This window comes from Eumetopias jubatus, unplaced genomic scaffold, assembly GCF_037043125.1.
Source record: "Eumetopias jubatus isolate StellerSeaLion01/CBP00866 unplaced genomic scaffold, mEumJub1_p1.0 scaffold_8, whole genome shotgun sequence".
NCBI classification, from domain to species: Eukaryota; Metazoa; Chordata; class Mammalia; order Carnivora; family Otariidae; genus Eumetopias; species Eumetopias jubatus.
Genome location: NW_028274814.1, coordinates 34,776,329 through 34,796,078, shown reverse-complemented (window position 1 = coordinate 34,796,078; position 19,750 = coordinate 34,776,329). Strand labels below are relative to the sequence as shown.

General features: G+C 42.0%; 1 protein-coding gene across 3 annotated transcripts in view; it reads right to left on the bottom strand.

Moving 5' to 3' along the window:
* Positions 1-19,750, bottom strand: part of DIP2C (DIP2 acetate--CoA ligase C (putative)) — a 402,614-nt gene that overhangs the window by 116,902 nt on the left and 265,962 nt on the right. For all 3 annotated transcript variants that reach the window (XR_015768806.1, XM_088025832.1, XM_088025833.1), the window contains one exon: positions 5,204-5,295. Coding sequence is in view for 2 of the 3 variants with exons in the window: in XM_088025832.1 (XP_087881958.1) it covers positions 5,204-5,295 (92 nt within the window). In the remaining variant the exon portion in view is untranslated. The remainder of the gene's footprint in view (positions 1-5,203; positions 5,296-19,750) is intronic.

Sequence of the window (19,750 nt, the reverse complement as noted above, 5' to 3'; positions counted from 1 at the left end):
CCATGCGTAGTGTGATTTTTAAAATATGCTGCTGATAGCCCTGAGTGTGCCTTAATGATGAACGACTTTTCTACAGGATGGCTTATGACTCTTCCTCGCATCGAGCACTTCATCCCCCTTGCCTATTTACCTGTGTTTCCACATGTGCCCTAAAATCGGCATGAATTTTAAATATAGCTGATAGCATTCACTCTCACACTTGATGCAAAGACATGACATAGTATCTGTTTTATTTTTATCACTACAGTTAATGTTTTATGCACATTCATCAAAACTTTCCTTTACATTGGCACCTAGTATTTCACAAATACGCTGTCAGCCTAAGTGTGCATGGAGCTCATTCTAGTGCCTGCCATGCAGCTCATCTACCGTGGACCCAACTTGCTGTTCTGCCACTGCGGCTCCTCAGGGAGCAGCCTTTCCCGTCGTCTCGTTCAGAAAGCCTCCCTGCGACAAAGCGTGACTGTCTTGTTGCGCTCCCCACTCCGCTCTGCAGAACCCCGCTCCTGGGCCAACGCACGTCACTCCCACATGCCGGTCCCGCGTCCGTGTTGCTGTTCCCTCCCTGCAGACAACTGCTTGCTGCACACAGGCCCCGTGATTTAACGTGCCCGGGTCACTTCTGCATCACCTCACTCAGGGACTTAACCAGTTTTTTCTTGAATAAGGCCCTAACTAGAAGTCATTATTTTTGCCACGAACAGCTGGATAAGATGCTCTATCTCGATATTTAAATAAGCAAATTGGCACAAAGGGATTCAGATGGCAGCTGGGAACAGAACGGGCCACATCTTAAATTTGGCCATGTTGGAAATTTAGCCACACAGCACAGCTGGCAGGAAAAAAAAATTAAGTTTGGCATTGAGTGAAGGTTTCCTTTCTATATGGCATTCCTGCAGTTGATTAAAATTGGTGAAATCAAAGATCAATAACCCTGTAAGGCCAGTAAAAGCCATTTTGCACTACTGATGAACTGTGTTTGAGAAATCCTGAGAAGCGACTTACTTCGTCCCAGCCAGAGGGCAGGTAACCATTAGCAGGACCTTCCAGAAGGAAAAAGAGGATTTATCTGTACGTCTCTGAGGTCCATCATAGCCTCAGGTGTTCTGCCTTCAGCCAGTAGGCTGAGGTGACAGCAATGCTTTTAGATCTGGATCCGGCACAGCAATAACATTCATCAAGTAAGTGTTTGCAAGGCTTCCACAGAAGACTCAGAACTTCCATCCAAAACTGATGGTTGCACCTATGCATAGAGGACGAGGTAAATATGGGCTCCTAGTCTTCCAGGAGCACCTGTCCAGGAAGCAGTGTCCTCACCAGGAGCAGAGAACCGAGAGCAACACAGTGACATTGCCAGACCAGACCAGTCCTGTTTCCGGGATCCAGGGCCAGCTACCAGCCCAGCTCTGTGCAGACGAAGATCAACCTAACCTGGGATTTCAAATTCCCACAGGTGTGGCTCATGCCCACGATGCTACATAAACCTTGCAGGGTTGTGCTAAATAGGAGAAAATGTTATTGCCAGTGTAAAGTACATAAAAGCAGAATATAACATTGTTCATTATTCTCTCTCTCAACAGTATCAAAGTAACGGATTGTGCTGGCGTACAGGTGCTTCGTTCTAATAAACCCACACAGCTCCCCCTCACTTACTGCTCCACATATTCCTCTGAGATTTCACTGGACCTAATTACCCACAGGGCACGGCAGCAGCCACGGACCAAGAGGCAGAGGCACATCCCCAGCGTCTGCTGAGATCTCATCTCCTTAAAGCGATTCCTCTTGCTCGGCCCGCACTCAGCTCTCTCTGCACCCGGGGCGGCTGCGCAGACACCCGGCTTGTCCTATGTTTGTGCACCGCACGCTCTCCCGTCCCGGCTCCTTCCCACACTTGCCTGCCGCCTGGCTGACAGCCCCTGGCTTGCTTCTCCTCTCTGGGAAGACTTCTCAGGTTGCAGATGCTCCTCCTGAATGAAAAAGCTCACTCTCTCCCCTTCCCAGACAGTCCATCTCCAACTCTTACCACCTCTTTTGGGGACCTTCATCACTTTCCAATTTATAGAAAAGCTAATTATCAATAATGTGTCCATATACTTTTTAATACTGCAAGCTCCCTGAGGGCAGGCTTCACACGGGATGCATCTTTGTATCTTCCAAAGCTTCCACTACACCTCTCAAAACCCTATTCAGCTTAGGAATATAAATGCCTTTTATTTATTTATTTATTGTTTTATTTATTTATTTAAGATTTAATTTATTTATTTGACAGAGAGAGACACAGCGAGAGAGGGAACACAAGCAGGGGGAGTGGGAGAGGGAGAAGCAGGCTTCCCGTGGAGCAGGGAGCCCGATACGGGGCTCGATCCCAGGACCCATGACCTGAGCCGAAGGCAGACGCTTAATGACTGAGCCACCCAGGAGCCCCTATAAATGCCTTTTAAAAGCCCAAGGTAATTCCCCAAACTACGTTAATAAGGTCACCCATGTGAAAAATGTCTGCAAAATTTTATGTCAAAGACTGAATATGCTCATTATTCTGGGGAGAATTATGTTTTATTCAAAAGTCATTTTGAAAGAGAGTAAAAAATTCTGTTTATTGCAATAGAAGGTTACGATCAATTGACTACTATAGTCACATATATTTAATAAAAGGACCTATATGCATGTGCCAGATGCTAAGCACACGAATACTGTTTGATTTAGAAAAGTAGTTCCCCTCACACAGTTCAAATCAGCCTTTGCCGAAAAGCCTCCTTACACAGTTTATTCATCAAAACTGTGCCCCCCAAATTCCTAACATCTTAGCTGAACAGAGGTGATTTACTTTGTCCTTGTTATTGTCAAGGAACTTCAAGAGTCTGGAGCCACGCTACACGAGAACTTTTAACAAAGTCACTGCACTAAGAGACTAAGACTATCCACCAAATCAGAGCTAAGGGAGATATCACATTACACAGGACTTTTTATTGTGGTAAATCTACATAAAGCTGAGGGTCTCGACTGTTTCCAAGTGCACAGGGGCATTAAGGACATCTGCCCTGCTGTGCCGCCCTCACCATCCAGAACCAGCCCCAGAATTCTCATCTTCCTCAACGGAAACCTCCACCCCCGAGCCCCTCCTTCAGCCCCCCAGACCCTCCCAACCCCCATCCCCTCCCCTGGACCCTCCCCCTGCCCGACAGCCACCTTGCTTCTGTCTCCAGGACGTTAACTGCCCTAAGCAACTCCTGTATCTGTCCTTTGTGGCTGCCTCATTGCACGTAGCATAAAACCCTCGAGGCCCATCCACGGGTTAGTGTGTGCCAGAATTTATTTTTTTAAGACTGCTTGATATTCCTGTGTGTGTACACCACATTCTGTTTCTCCGTTCATCTGTCCGCGGACACTTGAGTTACTTCCCCCTTCTGGTTTTGTGAATAACGCTGCTCTGAATACTGGTGTAAAAGCTCCTGCTTTCAATTCTTCTGGAAGGGAAGGGAAATCACTGGGTCAAGGGGTGATTCCGCAGTTAATTTCCGAGGGCACCACGGTACCGTTTCCCAGGGGCTGCTCCAGGGGACCTTCCTACCGGCAGCGCTGAGGTTCCCATTTCTTCATTCTTGCCATCGTAAGGGATGTGCTGAGTCACCGGGGTTTTAACGTACTTGTCCCCGAATGAGCAGGCACGTGGAGCATCTTTTCAGGTGCTTGCTGGCCACCTGCAACGCTTCTCTGGGGAAATGTCTATTCAAGTTCTCTGCCCATTGCTTCACCTTTTTTTTTTTTTTTTTGGCTGTTGCTGAACTGTGGGAGTTTTGTTTACATATTCTGGATGCTAATCTCTTAGCAGATACAGGATTTGTAGAAACGTTTTCTCCCATTCTGTGGCACACAGGCGTTATTCTGATAAAATCCAATTTATGTTTTCGTTTTTGTTGCGTTTTCAGTGTCATCTAAGAAATGACTGCCAAATTCTGCATGATTAAGCTTTCCCCCATGATTTATTCGAAGAGTTTTATAGTTTTTGCTCTTAGGTCTTTGATCCATTGTGAGTTAATTTTTTACTCAAGGGTATAAAGGTTCCACTTTCTCCTTCTGCTTGTGGGCGCCCAGTTTCCCAGCACCATTCGTTGAAGAGACTGTCCTTTCCCTGTTTCACGTCCTAGCGCCCTTAATGAGAGCCATTCCCGCCACACGCGAGGGTTTCTCTCTGGGCGCTCTTCCCCACTGTCTGCACGTCTGTCTTTACATCGGTACTGCACCGTGTTGGTGACTTGCTTTGTAGTAAGCTTTATGATCAGGAAGTGGCAAGACCTATAACTGACACTTAAAAGCCAGAGGTCAAGCCTGGTCAATAAACAAGTGTCAAGAACTGCAGTCCACCACACAAGGACTGTGGCAATCTTTCAAAAAATTCCTCAAAATGGGCCCATTTCTTTATAGTATCTTAAGTCAATTGCAGCTTGTGTTCTTGTTGGTTTGGTGCTCAGCACTGGTATTTTTATGAAACTCAATTAGAGTTCTTTGGGCACAGGTAGGATAAATCAGCGTTGGGGTCTAAGGTACAAAACAGCCAAAGGGGAAAAGGTGCAACATTCGCAAGCAAGAAAACGTGGTTCTAAGCCCAGCGCCACACCTAAATTGGGGTATAAAGCTGGATAAGGTTATTAACTGCTCTGGGTATAACCTGCAATAGAAATACTAATATCCACTCTGTGTAATTTATCAAGTAAGAATAAAAATTTGCTTATCAATAAAAGACAGTAGTCTCTGTCCAGAAATCTAACACGGGGAAAGGAATGGGACCAGCGGCGTGCTGCTGAGACGGTCCGGCTCATGACGAACATAACATAAAGTTTTACAATCACTGTCCTGCCTGCCCAGGTAGAGGACACGAGTATGGTTAAACTTAGCAACAACAGGACAGTGGCTGGGAGTACAGCTCCAGGCTCTGACAGGAATGGACGTGAGTGCTGACTGAGCCACTTACTGGTTACCTCGCCAGCCTGAGTGTCTTCATTGGTAACACAGGAGAGGGACTGCAGCTGAGCTCACGGAGTTGTTGTGAAGATCAATGACATCTTGTGTAATTAATGCTAACCCACAGTTAATGTAACAAAGCCTGATTTAGTAGTAGTAGCATTAGGAGACACTGAACTCTGGGACTTCCGACAGCAGGTGTCTTTGCTGTGCAGGACCGAGTATCCGCAGAAAGAGCACTTACCCGGTCTCCAGGTCGTACCATCGGTTCTTGCTTTGTACCTAATTTATGCAGAATGTTGTAAGCAACCTTCATACTTCTTGTCCACAGTTTGCCTATTAACAGAAATGACAAAGACACAAGTAAGTGGACACGGGCATTTTCAGTTATGTATCAATGTGCACATTAAACTAGAGAGAGTACTAGTTCATTTTAAGTCTTCAAGTTATCCTGAGTCCCTGGAATCAGGAAGGAAAATAAGAGCCAGCAACTCTGATTCATAAAATCTGAGAAGCCTTAACACTGGAACAAGGTACTGCTACAAATACTCTCCACGGGGGGTGTGCCAAGATGGCAGAGGAGTAGGAGACCTGGATTTTGTCTGGTCTCAGGAATTCAGCTGAATAGGGATTAAACCATTCTGAACACCTACGAACTCAACAGGAGATCGAAGAAAAGAATAGTAACAACACTCTGAACAGAAAAGCGACCACTTTCTGGAAGGTAGGACGTGCGGAGAAGTGAATCCGAGGCGATATTCGGGAGGATAGACAGCGGGGGAGAGGGCCTCCGTCGGCCGCTTCTGGCAAGTGCTAGAGCCGCGGAACACAAAATCGGACCTTTTAGAAGTTGCTCTGCTGAGGGACGTCGCTCCAGTGGCTAAGCGGGGGGTGGAACCCTCGCGGGACAGTGTGGTCTCAGGACCCTCGGGGTCACAGAAAGACCGGGGGTGCCTGAGTGCGGCAGAGCTCCCAGGTATCGGAGCGGGGAAGCCGGCTGCAGAGACGGAGCCGAGGCGCGGGCTCTCAGCTCGGGGTGGCCATAAACTGTGATCCGCGGCCCAGTCGGGCCACTGCTCCTGCAGCAGGGACCCAACAAGTGGCAGATCCGGGGAGACTCCCCTTCCTTCCCAGGGAGGAGCGGCGCGGGAGCGCACCGCAGGGATCTGCTGGGTTTGGAGACTCCACACGGGGTCGGGTGCCAGAGATAGAAACGCTCGGTCACAGGCCGGGTGAGCACGGAGTGCGGCCGGAGACCAGGGAGACGGGAGTGACTGCTTTTCTCTGGGGGCGCACTGAGGAGCGGAGCCCCGAGTTCTCAGCTCCTCTGGGTGGAGATTGGGAGGCCACCATTTTCACCCTGGTCCTCCAAAGCAGTGCCGAGAGCTTGCAGGGAACAAAAGCTCCTGAGATCAAACCCGAGCAGCTTGCTTAGCCCGGACTCACAAGGGCGGGGCAGTTCCGCCCCCGGCAAAGACATTTGGGAACCATGGCAACAGGCCCCTCCCCCAGAAGATCAGCACGAACAGCCAGCGAGCCAAGACCAAGTTTACCGATCAAGGAGAACGGGAGAACTCCAGCGCTAGGGGAATACTGCACATAGAATTCATGGCTTTTTTACCATGATTCATTAGTTTTTCAAAGTTAATTTTTTTAACTGTTTTTTTTTTAATTTTTCTTCTTCCCTTTTTCAAACATCTTATCAATCCCTTTTTTAAAAAAAACATTTTTTTTTCATTTTTAGAGTCATATTTTTATCCCTTCATAGTAGTTACCCTTATTTTTGGCATATATACACAAGTTGTTCTCTCTTTAAAATTTTGAGATACAATTTCTTCTAACAGATCAAAATATACCCTAAATCACTAGTGTATGGCTTTGTTCTATTCTCCTGCCTGATCACATTCTCTACCTTTTTTTTTCTTTTTCTTTTTCTTTTTAAATCTTCTTCTTTCTTTTTAAAAAACAACTTCTTATCTTATCAACTCCTTTTATAAAATCTTTTATAATTTTCTTTACAGTCATCTGCCATCCCTTCATTGTATCAACCCTTATTTTGTACATATATAAGTCTTTCTTCCTTTAAAATTTTAGCAGGCACTTTCTTCTAACAGACCAAAATACGCCCAAAAGCTAGTGTGTGGCACTGATCTATGCACTAGCCTGATCATATTTGATCATATTGTTTTTTTTTGTTTTGTTCTGTTTTTGTTTGTTTTTATCTTTTTCTTTTTCCTTTTTTTTTTTTCCTCTCTTCTTTCTTTCCCTTCCTTGTCCCCTGGTTTCAGGTCTTTTCTGATTTGTATAGAGTATATTTGCTGGGGACGTTGTTAACCTGTTAGCACTCTGTTCTCTCATTCATCTGTTCTCCTCTGGACAAAATGACAAGACGAAAAAAATCACCTCAGCAAAAAGAACAAGAGGTAGTAACGTCGGCCAGGGACCTACTCAATATGGACATTAGTACGATGTCGGACCTAGAGTTCAGAATCATGACTTTAAAGATACTAGCTGGGCTTGAAAAAAGCGTGGAAGTTATTAGAGAAACCCTTTCTGGAGAAATAAAAGAACTAAAATCTAACCAAGTCGAAATCAAAAAGGCTATTGAGGAGGTGCAATCAAAAATGGGGGGACTAACTGCTAGGATAAATGAGGCAGAAGAAAGAATTAGCGATACAGAAGACCAAATGATGGAAAATAGAGGCTGAGAAAATGAGAGATAAACAACTACAGGATCACGAGGGCAGAATTCGAGAGATAAGCGATACGATAAGACGAAACAACATTAGAATAATTGGGATCCCAGAAGAAGAAAGAGAGAGAGGGGCAGAAGGTATATTGGAGCAAAGAATACCAGAGAACTTCCCTAATGTGGGGAAGGAAACAGGCATCAAAATCCAGGAGGCACAGAGAACCCCTCTCAAAATCAATAAAAATAGGTCAACACACCGACATCTAATAGTAAAACTTACGAGTCTCAGAGACAAAGAGAAAATCCTGAAGGCAGCTCGGGATAAGAGATATGTAACCTACAATGGTAGAAACATTAGACTGGCAACAGACCTATCCACAGAGACCTCGCAGGCCAGAAAGGACTGGCATGATGTCTTCAGAGCACTAAATGAGAAAAATATGCAGCCAAGAATACTATATCCAGCTAGGCTATCATTGAAAATAGAAGGAGAGATAAAAAGCTTCCAGGACAAACAAAAACTAAAGGAATTGGCAAACACAAAACCAGCTCTACAAGGAATATTGAAAGAGGTCCTCTAAGGAAAAAGAGAGCCTAAAAGCAGCATAGACCAGAAAGGAACACAGACAATATACAGTCACAGTCACCTTACAGGCAATACAATGGCACTAAATTCATACCTTTCAATAGCTACCCTGAATGTACATGGGCTACATGCCCCAATCAAAAGACACAGGCTATCAGATTGGATTAAAAAACAAGACCCATCAATATGCTGTCTGCAAGAGACTCATTTTAGACTCAAAGACACCCCCAGATTGAAAGTGAGGGGATGGAAAACCATTTACCATGCTAATGGACACCAAAAGAAAGCTGGGGTGGCAATCCTTATATCAGACAAACTAGATTTTAAAACAAAGACTGTAATAAGAGATGAGGAAGGACACTATATCCTACTTAAAGGGTCTATCCAACAAGAAGATCTAACAATTGTAAATATCTATGTCCCTAACGTGGGAGTGGCCAATTATATAAGGCAATTAATAACAAAAGCAAAGAAACACATTGACAACAATACAATAATAGTGGGGGACTTTAACACCCCCCTGACTGAAATGGACAGATCATCTAAGCAAAAGATCAACAAGGAAATAAAGACTTTAAATGAAACACTGAACCAAATGGACTTTATACACATATTCAGAACATTCCATCCCAAAGCAACAGAATACACATTCTTCTCTAGTGCCCATGGAACATTCTCCAGAATTGATCACATCCTAGGTCACAAATCAGGTCTCAACTGGTACCAAAAGACTGGGATCATTCCCTGCATATTTTCAGACCACAATGCTTTGAAACTAGAACTCAATCACAAGAGGAAAATCGGAAAGAACTCAAATACATGGAGGCTAAAGAGCATCCTACTAAAGAATGAATGGGTCAACCAGGAAATTAAAGAAGAATTTAAAAAATTCATGGAAACCAATGAAAATGAAAACACAACTGTTCAAAATCTTTGGGATAGGGCAAAGGCAGTCCTGAGAGGAAAGTATATAGCAATACAAGCCTTTCTCAAGAAACAAGAAAGGTCTCAAATACACAACCTAACCCTACACCTAAAGGAGCTGGAGAAAGAACAGCAAAGAAAGCCTAAACCCAACAGGAGAAGAGAAATCATAAAGATCAGAGCAGAAATCAATAAAATAGAAACCAAAAGAACAGTAGAACAGATCAACGAAACTAGGAGCTGGTTCTTTGAAAGAATTAACAAGATTGATAAACCCCTGGCCAGACTTATCCAAAAGAAAAGAGAAATGACCCAAATCTACAAAATCATGAATGAAAGAGGAGAGATCACAACCAACACCAAAGAAATACAAACAATTATAAGAACATATTATGAGCAACTCTATGCCAGCAAATTAGATAACCTGGAAGAAATGGGTGCATTCCTAGAGATGTATCAACTACCAAAACTGAACCAGGAAGAAATAGAAAACCTAAACAGACCTATAACCACTAAGGAAATTGAAGCAGTCATCCAAAATCTCCCAACAAACAAAAGCCCAGGGCCAGATGGCTTCCCAGGGGAATTCTATCACACATTTAAAGAAGAATTAATACCTATTCTCCTGAAACTGTTCCAAAAAATAGAAATGGAAGGAAAACTTCTAAACTCATTTTATGAGGCCACCATTACCTTGATCCCAAAACCAGACAAAGACCCCATCATAAAGGAGAATTACAGACCAATATCCCTGATGAACATGGATGTAAAAATTCTCACCAAAATACTAGCCAATAGGATCCAACAGTACATTAAAAGGATTATTCACCACGACCAAGTGAGATTTATCCCTGGGCTGCAAGGCTGGTTCAACACCCGCAAATCAATCAACGGGATACAATACATTAACAAAAGAAAGAACAAGAATCATATGATCCTCTCCATAGATGCAGAAAAAGCATTTGACAAAGTACAGCATCCTTTCTTGATCAAAACTCTTCAGAGTATAGGGATAGAGGGTACATACCTCAATATCATAAAAGCCATCTACGAAAAACCTACAGCGAATATCATTCTCAATGGGGAAAAGCTGAGAGCTTTTCCCTTAAGGTCAGGAATGCGGCAGGGATGTCCACTCTCACCACTGCTATTCAACATAGTATTAGAAGTCCTAGCCACAGCAATCAGACAACAAAAAGAAATCAAAGGCATCCAAATCGGCAAAGAGGAAGTCAAACTCTTACTCTTTGCAGATGATATGATACTGTATGTGGAAAACCCAAAAGACTCCACCCCAAAACTGCTAGAACTCATACAGGAATTCAGTCAAGTAGCAGGCTATAAAATCAATGCACAGAAATCAGTGGCCTTCCTATACACCCACAACAAGACCAAAGAGAGACAAATCAAGGAGTCGATCCCATTTACAATTGCAACCAAAACCATAAGATACCTAGGAATAAATCTAACCAAAGAGGCAAAGGATCTGTACTCAGAAAACTATAAAATACTCATGAAAGAAATTGAAGAAGACAGAAAGAAATGGAAAAACGTTCCACGCTCATGGATTGGAAGAACAAACATTGTGAAGATGTCAATGCTACCTAGAGCAATCTACACATTCAATGCAATCCCCATCAAAATACCATCCACCTTTTTCAAAGAAATGGAACAAATAATCCGAAAATTTGTATGGAACCAGAAAAGACCCTGAATAGCCAGAGGAATATTGAAAAAGAAAAGCAAAGCTGGCGGCATCACAATTCCGGACTTCCAGTTCGATTACAAAGCTGTCATCATCAAGACAGTATGGTACTGGCACAAAAACAGACACATTAGGTCAATGGAATAGAATAGAGAGCCCAGAAATGGACCCTCAACTCTATGGCCAACTAATCTTTGACAAAGCAGGAAAGAATGTCCAATGGAAAACAGGCAGTCTCTTCAACAAATGGTGTTGGGAAAATTGGACAGCCACATGCAGAAGAATGAAACTGGACCATTTCCGTACACCACACACAAAAATAGACTCCAAATGGTTGAAAGACCTAAACGTGAGACAGGAGTCCATCAAAATCCTAAAGGAGAACACAGGCAGGAACCTCTTCGACCTCAGCCACAGCAACTTCTTCCTAGAAACATCCCCAAAGGCAAGGGAAGCCAGGGCAAAAATGAGCTATTGGGATTTCATCAAGATAAAAAGCTTTTGCACAGCAAAAGAAACAGTCCACAAAACCAAAAGACAACTGACAGAATGGGAGAAAATATTTGCAAATGACAGATCAGATAAAGGGCTAGTATCCAAAATCTATAAAGAACTTATCAAACTCAACACCCAAAGAACAAATAATCCAATCAAGAAATGGGCAGAAGACATGAACAGACATTTTTCCAAAGAAGACATCCAAATGGCCAACAGGCACATGAAAAAGTGCTCAACATCGCTCAGCATCAGGGAAATCCAAATCAAAACCTCCATGAGATACCACCTCACACCCGTCAGAATGGCTAAAATTAACAAGTCAGGAAACGACAGATGTTGGCGGGGATGTGGAGAAAGGGCAACCCTCCTACACTGTTGGTGGGAATGCAAGCTGGTGCAACCACTCTGGAAAACAGTATGGAGTTTCCTCAAACAGCTGAAATTAGAGCTACCATTTGATCCAGCAATTGCACTACTGGGTATTTACCACAAAGATACAAATGTAGGGACCCGAAGGGGTACGTGCACCCCAATGTTTATAGCAGCAATGTCCACAATAGCCAAACTGTGGAAAGAGCCAAGATGTCCATCGACAGATGAATGGATAAAGAAGAAGTGGTATATATACACAATGGAATATTATGCAGCCATCAAAAGGAATGAGATCTTGCCATTTGCAACGACGTGGATGGAACTGGAGGGTATTATGCTGAGTGAAATAAGTCAATCAGAGAAAGACGTGTATCCTATGACCTCACTGATACGAGGAATTCTTAATCTCAGGAAGCAAACTGAGGGTTGCTGGAGTGGTAGGGGGTGGGAGGGATGGGGTGGCTGGGTAATAGACATTGGGGAGGGTATATGCTACGGTGAGCGCTGTGAATTGTGCAAGACTGTTGAATCACGATCTGTACTTCTGAAACAAATAATGCAATATATGTGAAGAAAAAAAGAAGAAGAAGATAGCAGGAGGGGAAGAATGAAGTGGAGTAAGTCGGAGGGGGAGACAAACCATGAGAGACGATGGACTCTGAAAAACAAACTGAGGGTTCTAGAGGGGAGGAGGGTAGGCGGAAGGGTTAGCCTGGTGATGGGTATTAAAGAGGGCACGTTCTGCATGGAGCACTGGGTGTTATGCACAAACAGTGAATCATGGAACACTATATTAAAAACTAATGATATAATGTATGGTGATTAACATAACAATAAAAAATTATAAAAAAAAAAAACCCAAATACTCTCCACGTGCAGGTAGGTCCAGCAAAGCCACTGAAAATTTATCACCGCAGAAGCTGTAGGGGAAGGTTTCTAGGGAGTTAAGTAGGGCAGGGATCACAGCAAGAGTGCCTAGTGCTGATTTCGAGTTACGCAAAATGACACATCTCCTCCGTTAGTAGGTCTTGCCTCACGTGACTGTAACGAATGCAAAGGATACTTAGGATATAGGGTGGCTCAGTCGGTGAAGCGACTGCCTTCGGCTCGGGTCATGATCCTGGAGTCCCGGGATCAGGTCCCGCATCGGGGTCCCTGCTCGGCAGGGAGTCTGCTTCTCCCTCTGACCCTCCCCCCTCTCATGCTGTCTCTCATTCTCTCAAATAAATAAATAAAATCTTTAAAAAAAAAAGAAAAAGGATAGACTCTGTAGAGCCTGCCCCCTCCCTCCCCAAGTCCTGAGTTTCTCAGCATCAAATCTTCCTAGTCTCAGAGATTCAGGATTTTTGAAGAGGAATGCTGGAACTTACAGGGGGTACTAAGTATTCTGAGCTGAAGTTTTGAACTCCAGGAAAAAAAAGGACTACAAAGCAGGATTAAAAGCAGGATTTAGAAAAACCACGAGGGGCACCTGGGTGGCTCAACTGGTTAAGCGACTGCCTTCAGCTCAGGTCATGATCCTGGAGTCCCGGGATCGAGCCCCAAGTCAGGCTCCCTGCTCAGCGGGGAGCCTATTTCTCCCTCTGCCTCCTTCCCCCTACTTGTGCTCTCTCTCTCTGTCAAAAAAATAAATAAAATCTTGAAAAAAATTAAGTTAAAAAGCCACAGAAGAAAGAATGGCCAGCTTTTTTTTTTAAAGATTTTATTTATTTATTTGAGAGAGAGAGAGAGAGAGAGAAGGAGAGCCAGAGAGCACGAGAGGGAAGAGGGTCAGAGGGAGAAGGAGACTCCCCGCCGAGCAGGGAGCCCGATGCGGGACTCGATCTCGGGACTCCAGGATCATGACCTGAGCCGAAGGCAGTCGCTTCACCGACTGAGCCACCCAGGTGCCCAAGAATGGCCAGCTTTGAAGAACCCACAACTGTCCTGTCCCTGCCCCCATCCCAGAGCTGGATACTCCCTCAGTGCAACCCAGGTGGGGACACAGCCTGAGACGAAATAAAATGACTCTGAAATCTAACATGAGCTCTTAGCCACATAAAGGTCCTTCATGACGTGAGCTTCCAGGCACGTTCAGAAGCCGGCAAGGCGTGAGACATTATGTTAATGTGTCATAACGACAGTTAGGAGCAACTTAAACTTTCCCAGAAATAAAATCAGTTTTAATCTTTTTCCTTTTAAATGTAAAAGCTAAATTAAGAAGATTTTTGTTTATAACAGTTGTTTTGAATGAAAAAAAAGTCAAATTTGTTTTATTTCACATTGGATTTTTCAGCAATCCAAATTAGGGTTTTTACTATTTATCTACCACAAGATTTATCAACTTGTCTCCCCCTTAGCAATTAGGGGACATACAGAATGATTTATCTTGAGATCTCTAAGTCCTAGGGTATTCCTGGTTTATAGCGTGTGCTCAACACACGTTTGTTTCATTTATGTCCTAGGCAGTCTATAAAAAGCACAAAATTACACTATGTGCTTTGGCATTCTTCTCGAGCACTCAGAGTAATTACCAGAGATGAAGGTTTTGTCTGCCCCTGCACCCTCTTCTCTAGCTCCTCAATGCTGCAGTCCTGGGCATCTTACAAGCATTTGGTACTTTGTTGGGTGATCATATATTTTCCATAAAAACAGTTACTACTAGCTAGGGGCACCTGGATGGCTCAGTTGGTTAAGCGTCCAACTCTTGATTTTGGCTCGGATCATGATCTCAGGGTCGTGGGATCAAGCCCTGGGTTGGGTGCCGCATTCAGCAGGGAGTCAGCTGGGATTCTCTCTCCCTCTCCCTTTGCCCCTCCCCTGACGCACCCTCACGGGTGCACTCGTGCTCTCTAAGATAAATAAATAATTTTTTTTAAAAAAGTCACTAGCTATTAGAAATGACTCAGTTCCAGAAATGAAAGGAACTTAAATGACTCCTTCTTCTAAAGAAAACACAAATATTTTTGCCTTCAAATTTTTAATATGAACAATATCAGGGAATAATGGTTAAATAAACAATTACAATCAATTTGTTGTAATTGTAAAACTCAATGCTTTGTACATGAACAAATCAATTACACTCAAACAATTAGCACCATTGTGTTTTGTTAAAGTTCCAACTTCATTCTCAGTTTGGAACATTAACTTTGATGCCATCGTACATTCATACAAAAGCCAGTTTACAACCAAGAGCTTGAAATGGGCAATACACTTTTGGCAAAATACTAGAAATATACTTGACATTTTTCAAGGATAAAAATATAAAGTTGTTGATTTCAGTGAAAGGAGATAACAACGGTTCTTCACTGATTTATAAAGGAGGAAGAAAAAAATTCCCACCAGGAAAAGTTCCTGGGAAAGTGATCATTCAGAGCGGAAGGACAGATAAAGTGTTTTCCTACGAGCAAATGCTAACAGACTTCATCACCACTAAATCGCACTTACAAGAAACATTAAAGGGACTTCTTCAAGCTGAAAAGAAAGGGCACTAAATTAGTAACAAGAAAACACATGAACGTATAAATCCCACTAGTGAAGGTAAATATATAGGAATGGTAGTGGACTCTATAAAGCTAGCATAAAGGTTAAAGAACAAAGTAGTAAATAGAGATATACAAGATAAAAAAGACGTAAAATGTGAGAACATAAATGTGGGCAGGGGGAGTAAAAATGTACAGGTTTAGACTGTGTTTGAACATAACTTGTTATAAACTTAAAATAGACTGTTATAAAAATAAGTTGTTATATGTAAGTGTCATGGAAACCACCAAGGAAATACCTCTGGCAAATCCACAAAATATAAAGAGAAAGAAATCTAAGGGTAACACTAAAAAAGTCGTCAAATCACAAAGGAAAAGAAAAAAAGAAACAGAGAGATCCTACTGAAAAACAACCAGAAAACAATTACCAAAATGGCAATAAGTACCTACTTATCAGTAATTACTTCAAATGTAGAAGGACTAAATTCTCTAAACCAAAGACATAGAGTGGATCAAAGGGGAAAAAACAAGAATAATCAATATGCTGCCTACAAGAGACTGATTTCAGGTATAAAGACACACAGAGATGAAAGTGAAAGAATGTAGAAATATATTCCATGCAAATGGGAAAAAAAAAAGCTGAGGTAGCAATACTTATATCAGAAAAAACACAATTTATAACAAAGACAGTAATAAGAGACAAAGAAGGGAATTACATAATGATAAAGGGATCAATCCACTAAGATGACATAACGTTTGTAAATATTTATGTACCCAACATAGGAGCACCTAAATACATAAATCAAATATTAATAGCCCTAAAGGGAGAAATTAATAGCAATACAATAATAGTAGGGAACTTTAATACCCCACTTACATCAATGGATAAATCATCCAGACAGAAAATCAGTAAGAAAACAGTAGCCTTGAACAGCACATTAGACCAGATGGACTTAATTTATGTAGAACACTCCATCCACAAGCAACAGAATGTACATTATTCTCAAGTGCACCTGGAACATTCTCCAGATCACACATTAGGCCACAAAACAAGTCTCAATAAATTCAAGAAGACTGAAATCATATCAAGCATCGTTTCTGACCATAGTGGTAACAAACTAGAAATCAGTTATAAGAAGAAAGCTGGAAAATTCACAAATATGTAGAGATTAAACAACATGCTACTAAGCAACCAGTGGGTCAACAAAGAAATCAAATAAAAAAACACCTTTAGACAAATGAAAATACAACATACCAAAACCAACAATTTGCAGCAAAAGTAGGTTTAAGATGGAAGTACTTGGCAATACAGACCTGCCTCAAGAAACAAGAAAAATCTCCAATAAACAACCTTACACGTAACCTTACACCTCAAGGTTGGTAGGAAGTAGGAAAAAAACGAATGAAATCCAAGTTAGTTAAAAGAAGGAAATAACAAAGATCAGAGCAGAGCCACACGAAATAGAGACTAGAAAGACGATAGAAAAGCTCAACAAAACCAAGAGCTGGTTCTTTGAAAAGAGAAACAAAACCGACAACCTTTAGTTAGACTCACCAAGAAAAAAAGAGACTGGACTCAAAATCAGAAATGAAAGAGAAGTTACAACTGACACCACAGAAATACAAAGGATCACAAGAGACTACCATGAACAGTTACATGTCAACACACCAGACAAGCTAGAAGAAATGTATAAATCCCAGAAACCAAACCTATAATCTTCCAACAATGAAGCATGAGGAAACATAAAATCTGAATAGAACAATTACTAGTAAGGAGATTTAATCAGTCATTAAAAACCTCCCTACAAACAGAAGTCCACAAACAGATGGCTTTCCTGGTGAATTCTAACAGTCAAAGATTTAATACCTATCCTCCTCAAACTCTTCCAAAAAAAAAAAAAAAAGTGAGAGAAGGGAACGATTCCAAACTCATTTTATGAAGCCAGCATTAACCTGATACCAAAACCAGACAAGGACACCACAGAAGAAAAAAAAAAAAAAACCCAACAAACAAACAAACAAACAAAAACCCAGGCCCATATCCTTGATACAGATAGATGCAAAATTCTTCAACAAAATACTAGCAAACCGAATTCAACAACACATTGAAAGGATCACATACCATGATCAAGTGGGTTTATTCCAGGGACACATGGATGGTCCAACATCAACAAATCAATCAACATGATACATCACGTTAACAAAATGAATACAAGTCCTATGTCCATACATGCAGAAAAAGCATTTAACAAAATTCAACATCTTTTTTGATGAGAAACTCTCAACAAAGTGAATACAGAGGGAACATACCTCAGTATAATAAAGGCCGTATATTACAAACCCACAGCTAATATACTCTGAAACCAGGAACAAGACAAGGGTGCCCAATCTCAACTACTTTTATTCAACACAGTATTGGAAGTCCTAGCCAGAGTATTTAAGCAAGAAAAAGACATAAAAGGTATCTATATTGGAAAGGAAAAAGTAAAACTGTCTCTCTTTGAGGATTATGTAATTTTATTTTATTTTTCTTAAAGATTTTATTTATTTATTTGACAGAGAGACACAGCGAGAGAGGGAACACAAGCAGGGGGAGTGGGAGAGGGAGAAGCAGGCTTCCTGTGGAGCAGGGAGCCCGATGTGGGGCTCGATCCCAGGACCCTGGGACCATGACCTGAGCCGAAGGAAGATGCTTAACAACTGAGCCACCCAGGTGCCCCAGGATTACATAATTTTATATATAGAAAATCCTAAAGATGCCACCAAAACCAAAACCAAACCAAACAAACCAAAAAACCCACAACCAAACTGTCAGACCTAATCAATGAATTGAGTAAAGCTGCAGAGTGCAAAATCAATATACAAAAATTGTATACCGTGAACTATCAGAGAAATTCAGAAAACATTTATAGTTGCATCCAAAAGAATAAAATAGCTAGGAATAATTTTAACCAAGGAGGGGAAAGACGTATACATTGAAAATGATATGACACTGATGAAAGAAGTTGAGGAAGACAGGAATAAATGTGAAGATATCCCATGCTCATGGACTGGGAGAAATAATATTGTTAAACGTCCATATTACCCAAAGTAATCTACAGATTTAGTGCCATTGATATCAAAATTCCTATGGCATTTTTCACAGAACTAGAACAAAGAATCCTAACATTTGTACAGAACCACAAAAGACCCCAAAAAGCCAAAACAATCTTGAGTAAGAAGAGCAAAGCTTGGGGCACCCGGCTCCTTGATTTTAGACTATATCACAAAGCTAAGGTAATTAAAACAGTGTGGTATTGGCATTAAACAGACAGATGAGTGGAACAGAGAGCCCAGAAATAAACCCACTCTTATATGGTCAATTAAGGAGGCAAGAATACACAATGGGAGAAAAGGAGTCCCTTCAATAAAAATACATGGCAGTGGGAAAACTGGACGGCCACATGTACCAGAAGGAAACTAAACCACTATCTTACACCATACATAAAAATTGACTCAAAATGAATGGAAAACTTGAAGACCTGAAACCATAAAACTCCTAGAAGAAAACATAGATGCGAAGGTACTCAGTATCAGTCTTAGTGATTTTTTTTGGATCTGACACCAAAAGCAAAAATAAGCAAGTGGGATCACATTAAACTAAAAAGCTTTTGCAGAGCAAAGGAAACAATCAGGACAATGAAAAAGCAAATTACAGATATCTGCAAATTATTTGTCCAATAAAGGTTTAATATCTAAAATATATAAAGAACTCCTACAACTCAATAGCAAAAAAACAATCTGATTTAAAAATGGGCAGAGGGACTGAATAGACATTTTTCCAAAGAAGGCATCCCGATAGCCAAGAGGCATATTTAGAGATGCTCAACATCACTGATCATCAGGCAGATTAAATCAAAATCACTGAGAGACCACCTCACACCTGTCAGAATGGCTGGTATCAAAAAGACAAGAGATAACAAATGCAGGTGAAGATGTGGGGAAAGGGGAACCTTGTGCACCGTCGGTGGGAATGCAAACTGGTGCAGCTGCTCTGGAGAACAGTATGGAGGTTCCTCAAGAACTTAAAAATAGAACTACCCTGTGATCCAGCAATCCCACTTGTAGGTATTTATCCAAAGCAAATAAAAACACTAACTTAAAAAGATATCTGCACCCCCTGTTCACTGCAGCATTATCTACAATAGCCAAGATATGGAAGCAACCCGAGAGTCCATCAAGGGGTGGGTGGATAAAGGGCATGTGGTATATGTATACAATGGAATATTACTCAGCCATAATAAGGAATGAAATCTCTCCATGTGTGAGACCACGGATGGACTTGAAGGCATTATGCTAAGTGAAAGAGGTAAAACAGAGAAAAACAAATACCTTATGATCTCACTTATTTGTAGACTCTAGGAACCAAGCTCATAGACACCCAGAGAGCAGACTGGCTCTTCCAGAGGTGGGTAGACACCCAGAGAGCAGACTGGCTCTTCCAGAGGTGGGTAGACACCCAGAGAGCAGACTGGCTCTTCCAGAGGTGGGTAGACACCCAGAGAGCAGACTGG